The sequence below is a fragment of the Mercenaria mercenaria genome, chromosome 13 (genome assembly GCF_021730395.1).
Source record: "Mercenaria mercenaria strain notata chromosome 13, MADL_Memer_1, whole genome shotgun sequence".
Classification (NCBI taxonomy): Eukaryota; Metazoa; Mollusca; class Bivalvia; order Venerida; family Veneridae; genus Mercenaria; species Mercenaria mercenaria.
This window is the reverse complement of record NC_069373.1, coordinates 21860985-21883371: the sequence shown is the minus strand read 5'-3', so window position 1 is coordinate 21883371 and position 22387 is coordinate 21860985. Positions and strand designations below refer to the sequence as shown.

The following is a 22387-nucleotide window of genomic DNA, read 5'->3' as shown; positions in this document are numbered from 1 at the left end:
TAGTTGAGTAGCCTTGATCTTGAAATTATGACGTAGTGACTTGCAATTGTGAATACATGCCTTCGTTGAGCTAGCTTAAAGTGGAGTTGTCATTTTAGCAGGAGCCTCAGGAAAATTGGAAAAGTGAAAAGAAACGGTACAGATGGCACATATATTTGTAGTTATTTTCAGATTTTACAGTGATACCGAAGTATGAAACAGTGTAGCAGTGGGTGCTATCATTTGACGGGAATTTTCTGCACCGATTTGAAAATTGACAAATTAAGCGTTTTTCGACATCAGATTTCGCGACCTGGAGAGCACAACATTCAGGTCTTGTAAACAGAAAACTAGATATTAGACATGTATTGTAGATGGTTTGTAATGTTGACATACAGTCATGTTAGTATTGCAATATATTTATTTCAGGTGTGTGATTACAGACTTTTGTGTGAGGTTTTGAAAGTCAAGTAGGCGACTACAGTCCGAGAAGCTCTGAAACCTGTTTATTGTCTCCTTACTTACGCTAGTTTTATATTGTTGTCATCTATCAAATGCTACGAAATATTTCTTTTATTTATCATTTAATCCTTGACAGAAAAATATGTAAATATTTGAATTCATGTGTGTATAAATTTATGTACTGGTAGCCTCTTCTTTCTGGTCTACACATCTGTGCCACTAGAAACGTCCTGCGAATATAACTACAGTTGAGTTCATAGATGCCTGTCAGTGCCGACTAACGCCATAAAGAGGTCCCGAAAATACCACACGAGTTACTGGAATCGGTTGACCGGTGCCTTTGGTTGATTCCCCCGTACAGAGTCATTGCGAGTCTGTATGAACCATACTCGCCGTCCCAAGGTCTTTGTAGAGCCACTCCATCCGGTCTTAGTCGGGATACCGACGGCTGCACCCAAGTATAGTTATGGTCTACAACCGTCGATGCCTTGTGCCTTCTCCGCAATGTCCACGCTCCGGAGGGAATGAGAAGAAATATTAAATAGCTTACTATTTCCAAGTAACTATCCAGTCTTGATGGAAAGCTTCATTTGAATTTATTCTTAACAGTAAATTTGGCAATCAAAATTTCAATCTCAAACTCAGCTTGAACCGATTTTTTTTTTGTGAAAATGGGGCCTGGGCAAACCATGTTAACAAGTACACTCAATCGGGTTGAAATTTACAATACAACTAGTTTTAACACGCCAGTTCAGTGAATTTATATCCCCGCCGAAGTTTGTTTTGTGAATGAGAAGAATATGTTTTAAAATATATTTGTTTTCCACTTATACACAAGTTATGTACAAAAGGATCGTGCAACGATTTGTTGTTTCATTTTTTTATAAAATGAACGACGAAAACTCTGTCCTATAGTGGTCTATAACTGTATCAAGTTTCATGAAGATTCATCAAAGGGTTACTGTATTTTGTGGGAATTTCTGAATTTTAGAACATTTAAAGGACAATAACTTTGTTTACTGAAAATATCCTGATGAAAGATGTGCATGGATGGCTTTCTTTGGTATTTGGGTATTTATAGATTGGGGTGGGGTGGGGGGCTCTCATCACCGCTGCGAGAAAATTTTAAGCCACTTCAGACTAATCATGTTGAAATATGCATACTACTAGCCTGAACAATAGGAGTATAGGTAGGGATAGATTTTAAACAATCCTCCTTCAGAAAGTTTGAAATTCCCCAAGACAAAGTGATGCGTATTTAAGCAATTCACAGACAAAAACTTGTAACAAGTAAACTCTGCTATAACCTAGGCAACTGGGGGACAGGTACATTGCGGGATTGATGTAATGTAAACATTCTGCAAGACAAATGGTGAACATTTTGAGCTAAACATGCTGTTATTTATATTCCAAAATACACACTGCTGGTGAAAATAAGTACCTGGGACAAACAAAATAAGTAACTATTTGTTGGATTTATTGTTGACTGTGCCTCTACACAACAAACACTACTGAATTAGTATGTAATCCAGTGATTCAATCAGGTTTTGTATTTTTCATGGAATTATATATTCGAGTATCGCAATAACAGTTTACAATACAAACGCATTCTAAAAAGAAAGAGAATATATATATAACAGGTAGAATACTTGGATAAATGAGTGATAAATAAGGTGCATGCCCCCCACCCCCTACCTCCTATTTGAATGGAAGTGGTAACTGACATGTTATATCTGGGGAAATATTTGTCATTTTGTATAACGTATATGTAATGGACCAGACAGGAAAAACACCCCCAATGACCTTTGACCTCAAAGTGTGACATTGATCAATCTGTTTTGTGCATAACAAGTTGACTCATTCGGAGAAACATATTTGCCAAAAATATTAAAATCCCTTGATGGATGGCAAAATTACGGACGGGAAGAAACTATTGACATTTGACCTCAGGGTATGACCTTTACCTTTGGGCTAAGAGCCTGGATGTTGGGCATGTCACGTCATCTTATTATGGAATATATTTTTGCAGTGTAATATTAGAATGCCTCCAAGTATGACAAAGCTATGGACCGGCCGGGAATAAAATACATGTAATATCAAAATTTCTTGATAAATGACAAAGTAACAGACTGGACACGAGTTTAGGACAAACGAACGAATGAGCAAACGAATGAACAAACGGACGGACGGACAGACAGACGGACGCTGCAATTTCTGTATGCCGCCCCGAAGGTGGACATTATAAATTTGCTTCATCTACTTAGATCTATAAGACAATATTACTAGATCAGATGCCGTATTCATAAAGCATCTTAAGTATAAGTATAAGAAATTGATTATTTACTTAACTATTACTTAGGTAAGAAATTTATTTTACATAGGTATATTTGTTATTCATAGAACAACTTAATAAGTAATTCTTGGCTTTTATTGTGGACGAAAACCTTAAAAACAACAACATTAACTTCAGACAGATACAACATGCACAATTATGTTTAAAGTGCTTTTATCTGAAAAAACAACATTTTTTTTTTGTTTTCTGACTTAAGTCATTTCTTACGTGTCTTAAGTATAAGCTGTTTTATGAATAGGACTTCAGTTTTTTACTTAGACTTAAGCTGAAATCACCACAACATTAAGTAAAATCTTCAACTTAAGTCAAAACTTATACTTAAGATGCCTTATGAATACGGCCCCTTGTGGGGCAATTTTTTATAAAAGTAAGGACATGTAGGTGACAGATCAGGCATTCTTGATGTACCCAATATGCTTTTCCTTCCGGTCTTTGTATCAAATAGTTCTGCCCCCAAAACAATTGCGACATTTTTACATACATATATATTTAAAATGAAACTTGCTCAAAACAAAACGCACAGGCAGCTGCCTCGATGTGCCTCAGTGTAGTTACGGCACTGCTTTAGATAAGTTTAGATATCTGATTATTCTGTCTATGCACATTCGTTGTTTAACATGTAACCTTAATTTGGTTTACAAAAGAAGATAGTGACAACTCCTGTGGTTCTAGTGTGATCATGTTCCTTGACCCATTTCTCATATTCTCCTTTAGCCTTTAAGGCTTTGACTTTCTGAACAACTTCAGCTACCTCTTCCTTTGTTGCAAATGTCCAGTATGCACGGGGTGCACGTAGGGACTCATCTAAAATATCATCTAAGTTGTAATAAGTTTTATAAATATCTGAACCCAATATGTTTAGTTTTTGAATACAGTTGATACCAGCATCTTCAAACATTTGTTCAAACTGTTCCAGTGAGGGGAGAACTGATGCGTTATGTCGGTTCGTCAATTCCATATTCAGCTGCGAGTACCACGTGGCCCTAGAAAGCGTTGTTGCAAGGACCGTTGAAATAATAATCAACCCGTTTGGGCGTAAGATCCTAACAGACTCTTTCAGTGTCTTAACACTATTCGGAAAAGCAGGATTGTCTATGTCTAGATGATTCATAAGCTATTTAAATAGAAAAAAAAATACATATTCATTCTGCTTCGAAGTTCTATGTCGTTTTACAATGTATTATAATCAAATCTTTGTTAACCAGCTATCCAATGAAGCGGCAAAAAATCCACTGCTTAATGCAGGTGACAGTTTCAGGCAGTTCGATTTTGTTTTTGAAAATTAAAGTCAATTTAGAAAGCTAGCTGACTGTTTCCTTAAGGTATGTGCCTCTTTAACACAAGTGACCATTGATGTTGTATGAAGCAATTCAAGTTAATTAAATCTGTGCTTCGAATATTTAAAAACATAAAACACTAAACAGTTTGTTGCAACTATCATACTTAAATTTTTATTTACATATCTGGAAAAGCTATCAGTATCTACAGACTATATGTCGACGAAATAAGGCATAACGTCAGGGCTGTTTGTTATCTTACTAAATAAATACAAACCAGATTAAATACGACAGCATCAAAAGATTCATCTGGAAACGGGATGGGAGGCATCTTTGCCTCAATAACCTCTTTAACCACTCCTCTCGCCATGTAGTCAGCAAGTTTGCATTTAGCTTTCTCTAACATTCCAGATGATGCGTCCAAAATCGTTATCTGACCAACATCCATATCAGCGAACTCTTTTGCATAATTCCCAGTTCCACAACCAGCATCTAATATATGCACATCCTGAAAGAGATTGCAGTTCATTCCATATAATGCAGTATAGATCGAAAATGGTAAATTAAAATATTATTCATAAGAAAAAATAATTAAAGGACCGTCGTTTTAATGATAACTTAAAAATAGACATTATTGCCGAATGCCCTATGGTCTGCTGTTGTAATGTGTATTCATTTTGTCATTACATAAAAACTGTTGTTATATTAGCACGGTATAAACCACGATATTTTCAAATCTATAATATTTTCCCAATAATGGCCCTGTTAACAACTTCTGATTAATGTGTCAATAAGTACTGCGGTATTTGGGCTTAAGGGCCTTAATGATAAATTCCCAATTTGTTTATTCATTTCTAAGTTATACTGTTACATGTAATGACGTTTGACATTTTCGTAGATTTTAAAGAAGACACCTATCTGTTCTACCCTTCCAGCAATCGTCTGGTTGTAAGAGAGGGCGATGCATAGTTTGTACGCCCCATCATTACAATCGGCCCTTTCTGTTCTATTAGGTAGTCTCCATATCCGATATTGGCAGTTACGGAAACACAGTTTTTTGTACGGCCTAAAGAATTCTTATAATATTATATTTTAAGAAATATTGAAAAAATATTGGAATTCTATAAACAAGAGCTGTCTGTTGACAGCGCGCTCGGTTATTCGAAGAATTGATGGAAGTATGGGGTCAAAATATTGCCAGAGATTTTCAGACAAAAGAAAAAGAATAGATAAGACAAACAATGTACCTGCATTTGTGGATTTGGTTAAGTCTTGCACTATATGGCAATGTGTGACTATGATGGTAAGAAAGTGTTCAAAGTTTCAAAGCCATATATCAAACAGTTTGAACAAAATATGGAATTGTATGCGAAACTTAACTAATTTACATGTCAAAAAGGGCCATAACTGAGCTAAAGTACTTGTCCTAGTTATGTAGTGTTTGCCTACATTATGTAGACTATGATGGTAAACAAGTGGTCAAAGTTTCAAAGCCATATGACAAACAAGTTAGGCAAAATATGGACTGGAATGAAAAACTCGACAGAGTTACGTACTCTTGCCTACAGTTGGGAATCATGACGATAAACAAGTGTTCAAAGTTTCAAAGCCACATGTCAAATAGTTTTGATAAAACGTTGACTTGTACGAAAACTGAACCAATTTCAAAGTCCAAAAAGGGCTATAATTCAGCCCAAGTACTTGACAGAGATATGTACTCTTTCCTACAGATAGAGACTGTTATAATAAACAAGCGATAAAAGTTTCGAAGCCATATGTCAAACACTACACAAAATGTGAACTAGAACGAAAAACTTAACCAAGATTTGTACGTTAAAAGGGGCCATAATTCAGCCAAAATCTTTGATGGAGTTATGTACTCTTGCCTAAAACTGGACATTGCGATGGTACACAACTGTTGAACGTTTCAAAGCTTTATCTCAAAAGACTTTGTCAAAATATGGACTGGTACATAAAACTTAACCAAGGTGTGACGCCGACGCCAACGCCGACGCCGTGGTGAGTAGGATAGCTCTACTTATTCTTCGAATAGTCGAAGTAAAAATGAAAGTAGAACGAGATGATGACACATGTATATACACTCGTTTTAGTTTATACATAATTTATTTTAGGTCGATTGTGAAGGAAGTTCTACAACTTATATTAATCACTCTCGACACCTCACTCCTGATGGAATCCATCGTCACGAAGGTATGAGAGAAGAGGCCAGTTTCCCTTTTAATGCTGAGCGTCAAGCAAGGGAGCTACTGGTACCATTTTTCACGTCTTTGATATGACGCGGCCGGAGATCGAACCTATGACCTCCCGCACTTGAAGCGGACGCTCTACCACTAGGCTATCGAGACGGTATGATATACACTCGTTTTGAAAGAGTCGTTCCAGATGCTTTTGGAATGGTTCATCCGTACGTTAACAAAGTGCACACCTGCAATTTTTTACCGCTGTAGAACTGTAACATGGCAGCCATAACGTCTGTTCCAGCCGCCATTCTTTGGTCGTCGTAGATATGAGATGTCTCGTTGTAATCTTCATACGTACTCATACTAATTCGGTTTTTTTTCTGCAAATAAAACGGGAATTGTTTCATTCATTTGGTATTGTTTTTGTTTTGGTTGGGTTTTAAGTCAACCGACATAATTTAGGTCATAAACGACTTTTCTAGCTTTTGATGGTGAAAAAAAAAACCAACACAGGCGCCCGTCTGAGCTTTGTTTAAGGCATAGGTGGACACCTTTGTAGAACCTACGACCTTCGGTAAGCCACCTCACAATGAAGAATTCTATACACAAAGCAGGGTTTCAAAGTCAAGATTCGAAGTCAGCGACCCTAACCCTAATCACCCAGTCAAAGACGTCACTTAATTTATTTATAGCTACAATACGTAAACATAATTTGATAGTAAAGACCATCCTTGCGAAATGCAAAAAGTGGTCTTTTTTGACAGGTGGTCTCCAACTCAATAAAATTCACATTGATTATTTCTTACCAGAATGAGTAAACAGTGGCCATTTTCACGCTCGTTTATTAGCAATGGCCTTTATTCGGAGACGGATTTCACTGCAGGTTAAACTTTAAAGTTCGGTTTTAAAGGCATTGAACTGTCGGAGTGTGACCCCGTCATACGTTTTCCTTTGGAAATAGCAATAGATATCAGTAAACTGAATTATTTACATGTCATTGATTAATATGCTGTCCAGGTTTAATGTAAAATGTCTCTTTCTTTGTATGATTTGGTGATGTTTGAGTTTTTATTATTGACCAAAGCGTTTAAACCACGGCGTCAAAACATCGTGCGTGTAACGTGCTGATGTGTAAATAAATAACGGAATTTTAGACTTAAGCAAAAAAAGGTATGCATAGTTTTGTCAATGATTTTCCTGTTACTTTGTCAGTTTGACTGTTAATGACATAATACCCTTTGACAGGACTTAGCCCAGTGATAACACCGTCAGACTATGAAACCGTGGGTCGTGTGCACAAAACAGCAGCTGCAGTGGTCCAAAAGTAACACCTTCTAACTACGAGACCCTGGCTCGTGTGCACATAGCAGCGGAAGCAGTGGTATAAAAGTATCACTGTCTGACTACTAAACTGTGGTTCATATGCACGTGGCAGCGGTCGCAGTGGTCAGGAAATAACACTGTCAGAATACGAAACTTCGGGTGACGTGCAGATAGCAAAGGACGCAGTGGTCCAGACGTAACTTTGTCATACTATGAAACCGAGGATTGTTTGAACATAGCAGCGGCCGCAGTAGTCAAGTAGTAACATTGTCAGAATTCGATACCGCGGGTGATGTACAAATAGCACCGGACGCAGTGGTCCAGAAGAAACACTGCCAGAATACGAAACCGTGGGTGATGTGAACGTAGCAGCGGGCGCAGTAGTCAAGAAGTAACATTGTCAGAATTCAGTACTGCGGGTGATGTGCAAAGAGCACCGGACGCAGTAGTCCAGAAGAAACACTGCCAGAATACGAAACTGTGGGTGATGTGCACATAGCAGCAGACGCAGTGGTCAAGAAGTAACATTTTCAGACTACAAAACCGTGGGTCGTTTGCAACTAGCAGCGGTCTCAGAGGTCCAGAAGTAACACTGTCAGGCTGCGAAACCGTGGGTCGTTTGTAACTAGCAGCGGTCGCAGTGGTCCAGAAGTAACACTGTCAGGCTGCGAAACCGTGGATCGTTTGCACATAGCAGCGGTCGCAGTGGTCCAGAAGAAATACTATCAGACTACGAAACTACTGGTCGTGATCCAGTTGTAACACTGTCAGATTACGGAACCGTGGGTCGTTTGCACATGGCAGCGTTCGTAGTGGTCCAGTTGTAGTGGTCCAGTTATAACACTTTCTGACTACGAAACCGTGGGTCGTTTGCACATAGCAGCGGCCGCAGTGGTCCAGAAGAAATACTATCACTATGAAACCGCGGGTCTTGTGCACATACTACTAGCAGCGGCCATACTTGTCCAATTGTAACACTGTCAGATTACGAAACCGCGGGTCGTTTGCACATAGTAGCGGACGCAGTTGTCCAGAAGTAACACTGTCTGACTAGGAAACCTGGGGTCGTGTGATCCTGCATACTTTGTATCTGTTTTGCACTACATCCTCCCCTCCCCCTCCCCAATAATTTAGCTTGCAAATGAGTACAAACATACGCAGATCTCGCTGACATGACAATATCCCTTCGTAGTTAAGGAAATACTATTTTCAGCCACCGCTTTAAGACATAACAAATCTGATTTTATATACATTAGAAAGAGTAAAATTTTTAATTGTTTTATTAAAATGCTGATTTTTCATGTGAGACTTGAGTAGACCCAAGAAAAATTCAATGAGATCCAACAGCTAATATTTAAGAGATATGTATATCATATTTATTATATTTATTTTTAGTGTAAACCTCCTGTATATAAGTGTAGTTTTAAGCCCAGTAGATTGCTTTTGCTGACAAAAATAGCGATTTTTAACTTTCATTTAAATTATACTACCTTTAATGTTTCTCCGTAAAAGTATAACCTTTCAAGAATAAGCGAATATAGTCCTAAGCAAATCACGAGAAATATTTTGTTACAAAACAGAATTAATTTATGTGCACGCATATATCGGATACACTATTTATCACGGTGATGGTACGTACACCGGATTTGCCATTTTGTGATTAGGTGTTTTCCGGAAACGTGATCGATGTTTGTCAACAAGGTAAATAAGCATCCGGTCAACTACTGTATTTTACTATTATATAAGAAAAAAATGGATTTTATTCTTAGTAACCAGATATTGTGAATATGCTGTGACAAGCATAAAATGAGTCAATCTTAAGTGGAAACGATCAAATTTGTGATAAAATGACAACTTTACCATTTGATAAATGCATGCCGTGAACACATTTCTCCTAATACCATCACCTATTTGCATTGTGGGGAGAAGTTTGAATCGTACGATTTATTAACTTACATACAAAGAAACATTTCAGTTTTGCAAATGTTCAAATGACGGAGAAATAGGCAATAAATGTGCGTCGAGGATGTACTGTGTATTGGCCTGTATCACATTAGATCTACAGTCTAAAATTGACATTATCACTGAGTTTGAAAGAATAAACCTTACAAAATGTACATTATCGTTTCCTGTTAAAAATACAAAACAGTAAAATCTTTGGTCTTGTAGATACGCAATGTTTTTACATATATTTTTTGTCATGCTTACCAGTTGTAAATGTATATATTGTTTCAATAGTTGATGTTACATGAATTATCTCAAAAACAGTTCAAGGTATATTTTTAAAATTGGCATTGGTATGTCAGTAAAGTTTTACTCTCAATATCTTGCAGAAAGCCCGGCCCTACTAATAGATACTGTATTGTGAATTTTTTTCGTTGCAGATTCGACATGTTTATATGTATTTATAGCAATCTGTTTGAACCAACGGACGAGTTTATATGCCATTGTAAGTCATTTTGTTGAACACCACCCAAATGACGAATTTAAGTTTAGAACGCTAACGACCAAAACCGCAAAAAGTAAATTACAATATTCAGAGAACAAAGCAGAAAAAAATACTGTTGATATCAAAATACATGTTTCAAAAAGGAGCCCACTTATAGAAGGGATCCATTTCCAAAAGAAACCCCCTTCAAAAAGGTTGTAAAGGCAAACTGTGAGATCTGGAGGATGAAACAGAAAAAGTGTAAAACTAAAGGTCATCCAATATAAATGAAAATTATGAGGCTTGGTTTGATTGAGCCCGTTCATGGACGGCTGTGGAAATACATGCTACGGACCACGCCCTCTAGCCCTGGGTTGAGCAGAACTCAACAATTACACACATATATATATATAATTATATAAATAATTTAAAGACACCCACAGATGTATCAATACGGCGGTGTACATGGAACCTTCAATGATACACAGATTGCAATTCCATGGAAAGACGAGGTTTTTAAAAGAGCAGTCTTTGAAAGAATATGACAAAGTACATGAATATATAGTCTTTAATCAGTTTCTTTGCCATAGATTTTTCTGTTGTTTCTTGACGTTGCAAGATGATTTCCATCGACAACTTGGCTAACATGAGGTTTAGTGAATAATGCAAGTTGTTTTGAAGAACCGCCTTAAAACTCTTTCGAGGAACAAACAATTATACAATTACTTGCATAACAAGAGACCACATTTCAGACGCTAAATGAAGAAGAAAGAGAAAACCCAGACTGCCGAAAACTTATTGACGTAAAAAGAAGCAGCATATTACTGCATAAATGTGATGAACGTAAATTACTCTCACATAAAAGACTGTGCATTGGTATTGAAGTAGGGTTCTGTTGTGACAGATTTATTTCACTAAGCAATATTTTTTTCTTTGATAAAAGACAAATAGCCATGTTCATTAAAATATTTATCTAACAAACTTGAACGTAAACACAGATTCATAAATTAACAAAGATCATAAACATTTTACATTCAAGAATATGAATACATGCATCAATTCGGAATGATCTTTAAGTCAGTCCTTGATCGTATAGATAATTCTTATTGTTATTTTTCGAAGATTATAAAATTCTTACCTTGACAAGAAATATACTATTTTGACCAACAAAGAAGTTGATCTCATAAAAGGAATAACAAACTGTTTGCATAGAAATGACATATCTTGCAACTGAATTGAACAAAATATATTTGAAGCATAACACATGGACAATGTTTCCTCCAACTTTTAAAACTATAATTGATCAATGCATAAGACACCTATTTTGTTTCGTATGAAGCACGTGGTGAGCTGATAACCTTTCAAACTGTAAAAGTACGATATATTTAAAACAATAAAAACAATTTGACTATATTATTTGTAAATATACCTATCAGCTTTCTGATATGTTACACAAGGAATTAAATTTATGTTTGTAGGTAGAAATTTTCAAGTGAAACTAGAAGGTCTATAAAATTCAAAGGTTTTAAGTCCAATGAGTCTAAGGTTATTGAGGAGAAACCATTATAAAAGTTCAAAGCCCTTGCGACCTTGACCTTGGCACCAAAAACAAAATTGACAAAGGCTTAAGTCTCTATGAAGTTTAAAGGTAACAGGATTACATATTTTCATGTTTGTTCTTATGAGGGGAAGCCTTTACCACATTTATCGTCATCATACCCTGTGTTATATTTTTATAAAACTTCACGGGTATACTTGTGGCTGGGCCTGTACTTAGCAATGGCTTGTTTTTAAACAGTTTCTCGGAGTGACTATTGGCATGCCGCTGTAATTATTAGTTTTAATTTCAGTATTCAAACTGGTGCTTTTTATATTCATATATGGTACTAAAGAGCCCGCTGTGAAGTCTAATGTCATCTGCAAACTGGAAAAGACATTCCATTTTTCAATTATATATCATTTGGGTAAATGCCATTACATGCCTTGTATATTTAATGACCATCACTATTGAAAAATGCACGATTTTCAATATCAATACTCAGTACACGAAACTGCAATACACAGTTCAAAATAAGAAATTATTATTTTGAAAACTCAATACACAGTACACCCTCGACTCTCATTTATGACCGATTTCTCCATCATTTGAATATTTGGAAAACTGAAATTTTGCACATTTTTTCTTTGTATGTAACTAAATACATCGTACGATTCAGAATTTTTCCCACAATGCAAATAGGTGATGGTATCGGCAGAAATGTGTTTACGGCTTGCATTTATCAAATGATAAAGTTGTGATCTTTTCACAAACGTTATCGCTTCTACTTAAAATTGACTCATCTTACGTTTGTCAGAGCATAAACACAGTACCTTGTTATTAAAAGTGTAACTCTTTTCTTCCAGAGTGGTAAAATACAATAGTAAATTGGGGTTTTACTTATATTATTAACGAAAATTAATAACGTTTTCGGAAAAGACCTTATCAATTAATGATAATATCCGGTGTACTCATCCTCACCGTGTGCTACCGAATTACATATTGAATATTAAATGTTTTATCACGCGTCTGAAGCACTGACGCGAAAGGTTTTTATGCACATTTTTAATTTCAAAAGGCCTAAGAAGTTCGCAATACCTGTGTGCACGCATATAAAACACATCAAAATGTCGATGCAAAGTAAAATGTCTCAAGGGCAGCTTTTAAAACGGGAAATTAACTGTGTTAACGCAATTTCCTTCAAATTGTATTGTTTTCCTTACTTTAGCTAAAGTCGTGTTGATGACCCAAATCAATAATTCATTGCCATGGATTTGGCATTGATCTTAAAGGTCCACTACTAACACCCGAACGAGTATTATATGAAAACCAGCGTTTGTAGCTGAGACATCATATTTACTGAAAATATGACCCACTGCATCGGATATGTCCAAACAGTCATGGATATGTTTAAGAATAACCAACAAATAAACAAAAACGTTGCATATTTCAAACCGAAAGTATGTTTTCCGACTGCTTACGAAAGCGTCGCGCATCTTCGGATTTTTTTTTCCAGAAAAATGCTCCGAAACGAGGCTATAATTTATAAATTGATGCACAATATATCATATGCCCCGTCTGTATAACGTGATGTTTACAAACATACCATAGGGAATTCAACAATTTTGTAACTCACAAAAACTTCATGAAAATCATTCTTATAATACAGGTACTATACTACAAGTTTTCGGGTGGACAATTTAGGCCCTTCCCGAAAAATTTGTTTCACAACTTCATCTGCAAACTTATTCAGTCAATAGTTTTAAGAATATAGATGAATAAATATCTTACACTGTAGAAACAAAATGTGATTGAAATTTACCTAAATACACTGATTTATGTACATATTACCACATTATTTCAATACAATTTTAGACATTAAACACATTGTCTTTGCCTAATATATGTCACTGTCAGTTTGAAACTAAAATCTTGTATATCTCGTATTTTTTCATGCAAATCTTGTATAATTACCATCGTGGAAATACAAAAGAATACAGTTATTATGTGGCGCGTCTTTAAACGGATATTCGTTTGAATTAATTTTAAAATCGCATGATCCCGAAGAATTTCCGATCGATTACGGAAAACCGATAAACACGAAATTAGGACAAAATGACCACCCATGTCAGTCTAAGAAAATACAAAAAATAAACATTCGTTTCTCTGCACATGTTTTAACTTCTGTATCAAGGGAATATTGCACGGCTATCGAAATGTTTAGTAGTATAGTTCTTTTTTTTAAGATTTGTGTTTTTTATTTGTCTTTATATGGCACCTTTAATAAATTGCTTTGAGCAATACACGGAAAAAAAAACCCATAGAAAGCAACAAAACATGTTGTTTTATTGGTTCATATAGAAATATTATTCTTTTAATGATAGAAAACAATTCTGTAAACATTTTTATGTTAGCTTACGATATTACGGAATTCGTGTTGTCATGTAACAGAAAATGAAAACATTTAAAGACGCACCACAAAATAACTGGATTCTTTTGTATTTCCATGATGGTAGCTATACATGATTTGCATGAAAAAATGACATATACAAGTATTTAGTTACAAACTGATAGTGATATATATTAGGCCAAGACAATGTTTGTAATGCCTTAACATTTTATTGAATTACTGTAGCAATATGTATAGAAGTCAGTGAATTTGGTGGTTAAATTTCAATCACCTGTATTTTTGAAACTATGCTGAAAAGAGATTGACTGAATAAGTTTGCAGATGAAGTTGTCAAAACACATTTATTCAGGAAGGGCCTAAATTGTCCACCTGAAAACTTGTGGTATATCTATATATTACCTGTACTATAAGAATGATTTTCATGAAGTTTTTGTGGGTGAAAAACGTAGGTCACTAGGTCATGGTGGTCTTTCAATAGACTTCTTTTCTTTTGAAACTTTAAGTTCTGCCATAAAATGACGGCTAAACATTGAAATTTGAGGATCATTTTATAAACGAGCTTTCCCGCAGAAACATTTATAATAATTTTCCTCGAGAAAAACGAGATGTGTGAAGATACATGTATTCCCATTTTGTTTGAATGTTCTTGTCCAAATAACAGTACTTTTGTTTGTCTTTACGTGCCTAGAAGTTTGCTCTTAAAAACATGATAAAAAGTAATAAACGAGGCAATACTGTATTTGACATAGGCAAATGGCAAAACAAAAAAGAAAAAGAAACAAGCAATTTAACAAACTTAAAACATACATGTTAGTAAAACACGCACGCACATGTTTTATTAAGGTGACGTTACTTTTGGAATTTCCGGTGAATAACAAAAAACCAAAGAATATTCAGTTCTTTCCAAAAACCGTTATATTATGATTTAGCCAAATAGTTTCCTTTGTCTACCAGAAAGGAACAATTCTTATATCTTAATATTGAGATTTGGTACCTTTATAACAGACAATAAACTAAAACAATAGACATTCATATGTGACTTCGGTGAGCTCAGCAAAGCAATTGCAAGCACAAATATTAATGTGGAATGTAAAGTAAGTTACACACTACAATATCCGACCAAGATACTTTCAAAGACAATGCATTTGCAGAATAGAGAGATAAAAATAATTCTGACAGCTCGTGAAAACTAATGACAAATTTTGACACAACCAATGATTACAATAGGTAACAGTTAACGGCCACGTGCCACACTTTAGCACGCAAAACCACAGGTATTTTATATAGACTTTTATATAAAATAGACTCTATTTTGACAGGCGTCACTGTTCATAATCAGGATACACTTTTTTCAGTGACAAATCAAGATTAAAAGGTAGGACGGGAGCAGGGCTGTAAACCTTCGATTGGAATTTTCTACTTTGAGCTGTGTCAGCAATGGCTTATCTTTCTATTGTTATTTTAAACCTGGGGCATAGGTGGTTTAAGAAAAGATGGAGGCTGAATATTTAGACATGGATTTAAATTTCCAGCATGAAGTTAAAGCAGAAATGTTGAGGAGGGAGGGAATGATACGATACTGAGTAAACTATTTCGTTATGTACGACGATTTGGACTTTTGGATAGATTTCGTCTGAGTAAAGCTAGTATTAGAAATGTTTTACTTTATGGAAAACTTAAACCAACGGCGACGCCGACGCCGACGCTAACGCTGGGGCGAGTGCAAAAGCTCTATTTTTTATTCGAAAAGTCGAGCTAAAAACAGACGCAGCTCTTCAGTTTTAACTTTACTAAATTCGCTACGTTTGTACACGTTTTAGAACATATACGATACGTGCAAGCATAAATATATAAGTGCATGTTATCAATTATAATTACATGTAACGCAAAAATATGTAGTTGAACATATATATTTATGGATACGCACGTCTGCATATATACATCTCCTTTCAATGGCGTGTGGATTTTGAAATTTATGCGTTTGTAAGTGCAGTTTGAATACCTATGCTATTTATTTAAATTTACAAATGCATTCCTAATTACAAATGCATATTGCACGTGTTTTGTACATGAAAGGTGGAACAATTAGGAATAATGAAAACCATAAAACAATGAGCAAACATAGGAATGCTTGTAGTCGTACCTTGAATTAAAGTCACCTTTTCCCAGCATTTTTTTTTCATTCATGAGACGGGCGCTAGTGCTTTTGTGTTTTAACGTGTCTTTGAATTTTTCTATGATTTCTATAAGAATTTCTTTTTCGAAAGTAGTAAATCACCAAAGTAACACGTTTTATTTATGTAAAAATACAGCGAAACGGTCCGATGACTGTATCTGCATGTTCATAGTGTGTGACCAAGGCTTAGCTAATACATCGCAAATATACCCACCGAGTATTAGCAAAAATCCGCTAGAAAACACGGTTGAGCGATGGCTAACTAATACTGGTTTTAGCCTTTCTTAGTGCTAGAGTTGAAAAACTGGCCATAAGTAATTAAGTCTTGTATAAACAATGATGTATATAAATCAAATATGCCATTCAGATTGTGCTTAAATAACATTGTTCCTTCTCTTGACACTTAGAATTGGTAAGTCACAGACCTCAAAAACTGTTGTCATTACAAGCTGGTCAATCAAACTCCGTGACCATAAAAATAACCTCTGACGTTCAAATTATTCTTTCCTAAATGAGGCGACTCTCTGGCTGAACGCGCTCCGCGGATTACATATTACTATACCCAAGGATGGAAAAGTGGCTTTGTTGAAACAAGCCAAACATCTTATTTGTCACAAAGGTTAACGAGATTTAGGACAGATACTACTGAATTACAGCCATGAATTACGTGATCAGTGACCACTACGTTTGTTGTGTACGAGGACGTAGACAGTAAGCATATCAAATCACTACATTAGGATGTTAAACAAAAAAAGGGACTATATGTCAATAAGGTAGTGGCAAAGGTTCCAGTAACCTGATATCTAGACAACCGCCTCAATAATTCAGTGGTGCGAAACTTTAATTTTTCAAACAGATAGTTAAGTACGGGTCCATTGCACAACTAGGTCACAGGGGCTAAAATAGATTTTAAACTGAAAAAAACCACAAGGCCTAGGCCTTTGATATTTAGTATGTAGCATTGACTATATGTCCTCTACCAAGTTTGTTCAAATTATGCTTCTAGGGTGAAAAGAAAACCTGTATTGAGGTCCCAAGTTTTACATAGACTTATATAGGAAACAACTTTAAAAATACTCGGCAACGCTTTGGCCTAAGACTGTCCATCTAATAGGGAGGTTGGACCTGAACAGTAGATGACCTTGAAGTCAAAGGTAAAAGTCACTGTAACCTTTAGTACCAAAAAAGCTTACAACTCTGCAATGCTTATGGTTACGACCCTCAAACTTACTAGTAGTCTGATTAATTTGAAGTTAGGTTTATATAAACATCCAGAGAAGTTCAACAAGAAATTTGTAATAATGAGCAGAAGCGTTAATTTCTATAAAGACCCGTTTTCATCTTATATTTTGATAAAATATGGGTCCCAATTAAAGAAATATCAAACACTTTTATTTCATAGATCTCTGCTGATTTACTGAAGTGCATAAGCTCGGTCTGTCAAGTAATATTTGTACAATATAATATTAGTTCTTGTTGTTATTTTGTTGTCTCGGTAAGTATTTGATTAATAATTCTGTTGTCAAGTAAAACTATTGATAATAAACACACAATATATTTCAATCGGAATTGACTTGTTTGTTCTTCACGGTTATTCAAAATTACCGTATAAAAGTTTGACATAGATAAACCAACTTTTAACCTTTCTAAATGTTTTAAGTTTCTAAATGCACTACGCTACTCACATTGTTCGACTATAAATGAATCCACAAGTTTTACATCTTCTGCAACTTTGAAAAACTACAGAATTAGAAAGAGTCTTTCATGTAGTTCCAAAAATGTACTTTGTGTTATTACATGTAAAATGTGTAATGTTTAGTATGTTGGACAGACCAACCAAATGTGCTCTAAACATATGAATAGTCATCGATTTGATATATAAATCATTATCGAGAGTCTTTAACTAATGTTTCTGAACATTCTTATTCCAATCTTCATACAAATGATGAATTTTCATTCATGCCCATAGAACTTAAGGAGACTTACTGGATGCATGAGTTAGACACAGTTTATCCAAACAGAATGAACTCCAAATATTTGTACTAATAATTAATTTAGGATTTTTTAATCTACTTTTTACATTCTTTACATTTTGTTTTTCTGATTAATCAGTCATATCTATGCTATTGATATATAAAATACAGTAATAGGCATTATAAAGTTTGTTTTTTCAAGACTTTTAATATCCTGTTTGCTATGTGCATTTTCTCTGGAAATAAGGTATCTTCATAGAACCTTTATATTGTGCATGTTCTGTATTATATGTATAATGTTTTTGAATGTTACACTGGCTGACATGAGGAAAAACATATTTTAACTTTTACCCTGCTAGATTTCTATAATGAACTTGTCCATCTTTCAATTTGGACAGTACCATTAACTGTTAAATGGAATGTTTCCCAAAAAGATACTGACTGAATGGCCAACAGTGAAGACCATAATCAGACTTCCCGGATGTGCAGGCTGATCTTGGTCTGCACTGGTCACAAAGGCAGAATCGCTTGCAGCCAGCAGGCTGAGGGTTGCCTTGCAGCCAGCAGGCTGAGGGTTGAGATATAGATACCACACCGAGATGGTCCGTTACGACGATGTAAATGCAGTCAATTCTTTTTCAAACCAATTGCAATAGTGTAACCCGACTAACAGTAAAAATGATATTCGAATTTCCAGTACTGGTGAAAGAGCATACATGTTGAACGAAATAAACAAAACGTCCATTACTAACGTGGTAGACCCGGTGTACGGTAGGTACGGCTGTAACAAAGTTTAAAATGTCCAATGCTACCAGGGATTTCTCTTTCACTTTATTTATCAAACTGTTAATATATCAATATATGAACATTTGTTATAATGTTACTACAATGATGAACTTTAAGTAACTGTTTGAGTCATTAATATTTACAATCTGTGTCTTTTAAAAAGCATGATACAGTCGAATGAAATGAGATCATATTCAAATTAATTTAGCCTTTACCATGCTGAATGTCTAAAATGGACTGGTTCATCATTCAATCTGGACAATACCATTTATTATTCGAAGGGGTGTTCTATGAAAAATTACTGACTGAATAGCGAACAGTGCAGACCATGATAAGACTACACGGACGTGCAGGCTGACCTTGGTCTGCACCGGTCGCAAAAGCAGAATCACTTGCCGCCAGCAGGCTAAAGGTTAGACTTAACTTTTCTGCAGTTATATCACAGCCTACATATAAAGTATACAAAAGAACAGAAGGTTTTCTCACGACAGACTCAATCAAACCAAGTCTGCTATAATTCTTCTTGGTTGCATTATTTGCTTCCAAAGGATCTTTTTTATAGATTTTATTATTCAGCGTTGCAAGTTGTTCATGACAAACAGACATATAAAAATTCAGTTTCCTCGAGCAAAACTTTCATTGGCCTGTCGGCTTTGATTATTCAATATTGCATTTGGCATTCTGGGTTCAACGATGCAATACTCTTAACAAGAGATCACGTCAGTGATTGCAATACGAATACGAACTAGAGAACACTATTTCCCGTAACGCTTCCTCGGTATTTTCGAAGAATACACTTTATCACAAGCAAGATAAAGATTTAAATCAAAATATTGATAAACATAATTAAAATTTCATTTATTCAAGCGACATTAAAGTTCGTAAGTTATTGTTAATAAAGGCTTATCCTATATGTTAAAAGTAAATGTTGGAAAAGATGTTAAGCTTCCTCCCATGTAGATTTATTAGTCCCCTACGGGTTGAAAACCAGTTTCGGGGACTATAGGAATGCGCTTTTCCGTCCGTCCGTCATTCCGTCCGTCCTTCCGTCCGTCCGTCCGCAATTTCGTGTCCAGTCCATAACTTTGTCATCCATGAAGGAATTTTAATATTACTTGGCAAAAATATTCCCCATGATGAGACGACGTGTCGTGCGCAAAACCCGGACCCCTAGCTTAAAGGTCAAGGTCACAATTTGAGGTCAAAGGTCAACAGGGTTTTTTTCCTGTCCGGTCCATAACTCTGCCATCCATGAAGGGATTTTAATATTACTTGGCACAAATGTACCTCATAATAAGACGATGTGTCATGCACAACTTTCAGACCCCTACATCAAAGGTCAAGATCACACTTGGCAGTCAAATGTTAAAATGGCATGAACAGGGTCTGTTACGTGTCCGGTCCATAACTCTGCCATCCATGAAGGTATTTTAATATTACTTGGCACAAATGTTTCCCATGATAAGATGATGTGTCATGCGCAAAACCCTGACCCCTATCTCAAAGGTCAAAGTCACAATTGGAGGTCAAAGGTCAATAGGGTTTTTTTACTGTCCGGTCCAGAACTCTGACATCCATCAAGGGATTTTAATATTACTTGGCATAAATGTTCCCCATGATGAAATGACGTGTCACACCCAGAACCCTAGCTTACAGGTCAAGGTCACACTTGGAGACCAAAGGTTAATGGGACATTTTTCCTGTCCGGTGTATAACTTTGTCATGCAAAAAAGGATTTGAATATTACTTGGCAGAAATGTTCACCACTATGAGAGGGAGTGTCATGCACAAGTACCTGGTCCCTAGGTCGAAGGTCAAGGTCACACTCAGATGCCAAATGTCAGATACAAGAATGACTTTGTCTGGAAAACTTCTTCATGCATGGAGGGATTTTGATGTAACTTGACATAAATATTCACTATCATGAGAAAGATTGTTGTGCGCAAGAACCAGGTCCCTAGGTCTAAGGTCAAGGTCAAGCTTAGAGGTCAAATGCCAAATTCAAGAATGACTTTGTCCGGAGCATTTCTTCTTTATGCATGGAAGGATTTTGATGTAACTTGGCACAAATATTCACCACCATGAGGCACTCTCGTTTTTTAGAGTTATTTTCCTTTGTTATTACTATAAATAGCTTATATTGTAACTTTCTTATTACAGGTCGTAGGGAAAAATCGAGACCAGTTTTCTGTGGTACAACATGCATGTTACATCCAATTTTGAGGTGTTTTTTGACCTATCTCTACCTGGTAAAGAGTTTTGTGTGGACTTACATTTTTTTACCTTTTTGATAATCGACCAAATATGCTCTATGAAAACAACTATAGGGTTTATATATACAAATTTTAATCCAAGTCTTTTGTTTAAAGCATACTGTATATATAGTACAATATTGTTTATACATCATTGACAGATACAAGTTCATTATGCTATACTGCAGTAGAGAAAATTAGGTGCATTCCAGTAAGGGACTTTGTATTGTACGGCAATACTTCATTCACTTGTTTGTTTAAGGAATTGACCTGTTAGTGAAAATCTGAATTCTGCATGACTTATTAAAGGTAGTTTTACCTGGTAAATGAATTGAATAGTTCTTGGCACGATGACCTGTATCTTTGATATTCTTTTCAAAATTATGAAAAATAAACTTCTGCAGAGTTAACGGCGATCGAATGAATTTGTGGAGTCGTTGAGCAAACAATCAAACTTTAAATTTAAAAAAAGCAAAACAATTTAATACATTAATAGTAATTAATTAAAGGTGATTTATACCTGCACGACAACCTTGTTTGAAAAGTTAAAAATGACAATAAATAAAACTATGTTCGATACGGGAGATGATTCTATATTTATTTAGAAAGTTTCCTTGTTTTGGCGGTTTTCAGTTTGTTTCACTTTCATTTATCATTTAAATGCGTTGTACTCTATATACTCTGATTAACAATTGTCCTAAATCATATAAAGCTAAAATAATGTTCAAAAAGGAAGTTCATTTTATAAATATCATGATAAAGTTATGTTTTTTCTGCTCTTCGATTATATTTATTGTGATCGTCCATCATGTAAATTATATTCAATTCCCTTTAATGGAGTAATTGTTATCATCATAAAATTCCATATAGTCTTTGATTTTATGTTAAAACAAATAAAAGCAGCTAGTCAAATACAGCTTATGCATAACCATATATTTAGCATGTATCATTTTATCAAGTTATGTTAAATGCATTGTTACACTCGTAAATATCAAAATGAGAGAAAATAGATTCAGTTATAAAGGTAGACAATTTTGTAACTAGTTGTTGTCAGCATAATGTGTATATTTGGTATATTAATAACGTACCACACATATAGTGCTTGACCCCCTTTCGCCCTACCATTGCCACAATTATAATTGTATTGCTAATTTGGTTTATTTATGGTTATGGCACTTCTGCAAGGGTACAGGTAGACAGATGACGACGAGTTCATTGTGTATCCAGCGA

The 22387-nt window shown here is 35.4% G+C and overlaps 1 protein-coding gene across 1 annotated transcript; it reads right to left on the bottom strand.

Moving 5' to 3' along the window:
• Positions 1 to 1901: 1901 nt before the first annotated feature.
• On the bottom strand, positions 1902 to 9216 carry LOC123534262 (uncharacterized). The gene is made up of 4 exons (XM_053521317.1): positions 9086 to 9216; positions 6518 to 6652; positions 4349 to 4579; positions 1902 to 3908 (listed from the first exon to the last, which is right to left on the bottom strand). The coding sequence occupies exons 1-4, from the start codon at positions 9194 to 9196 to the stop codon at positions 3420 to 3422; spliced, it is 966 nt and encodes a 321-aa protein (XP_053377292.1). The 5' UTR covers positions 9197 to 9216; the 3' UTR covers positions 1902 to 3419.
• Between the last annotated feature and the right edge of the window lie 13171 nt (positions 9217 to 22387).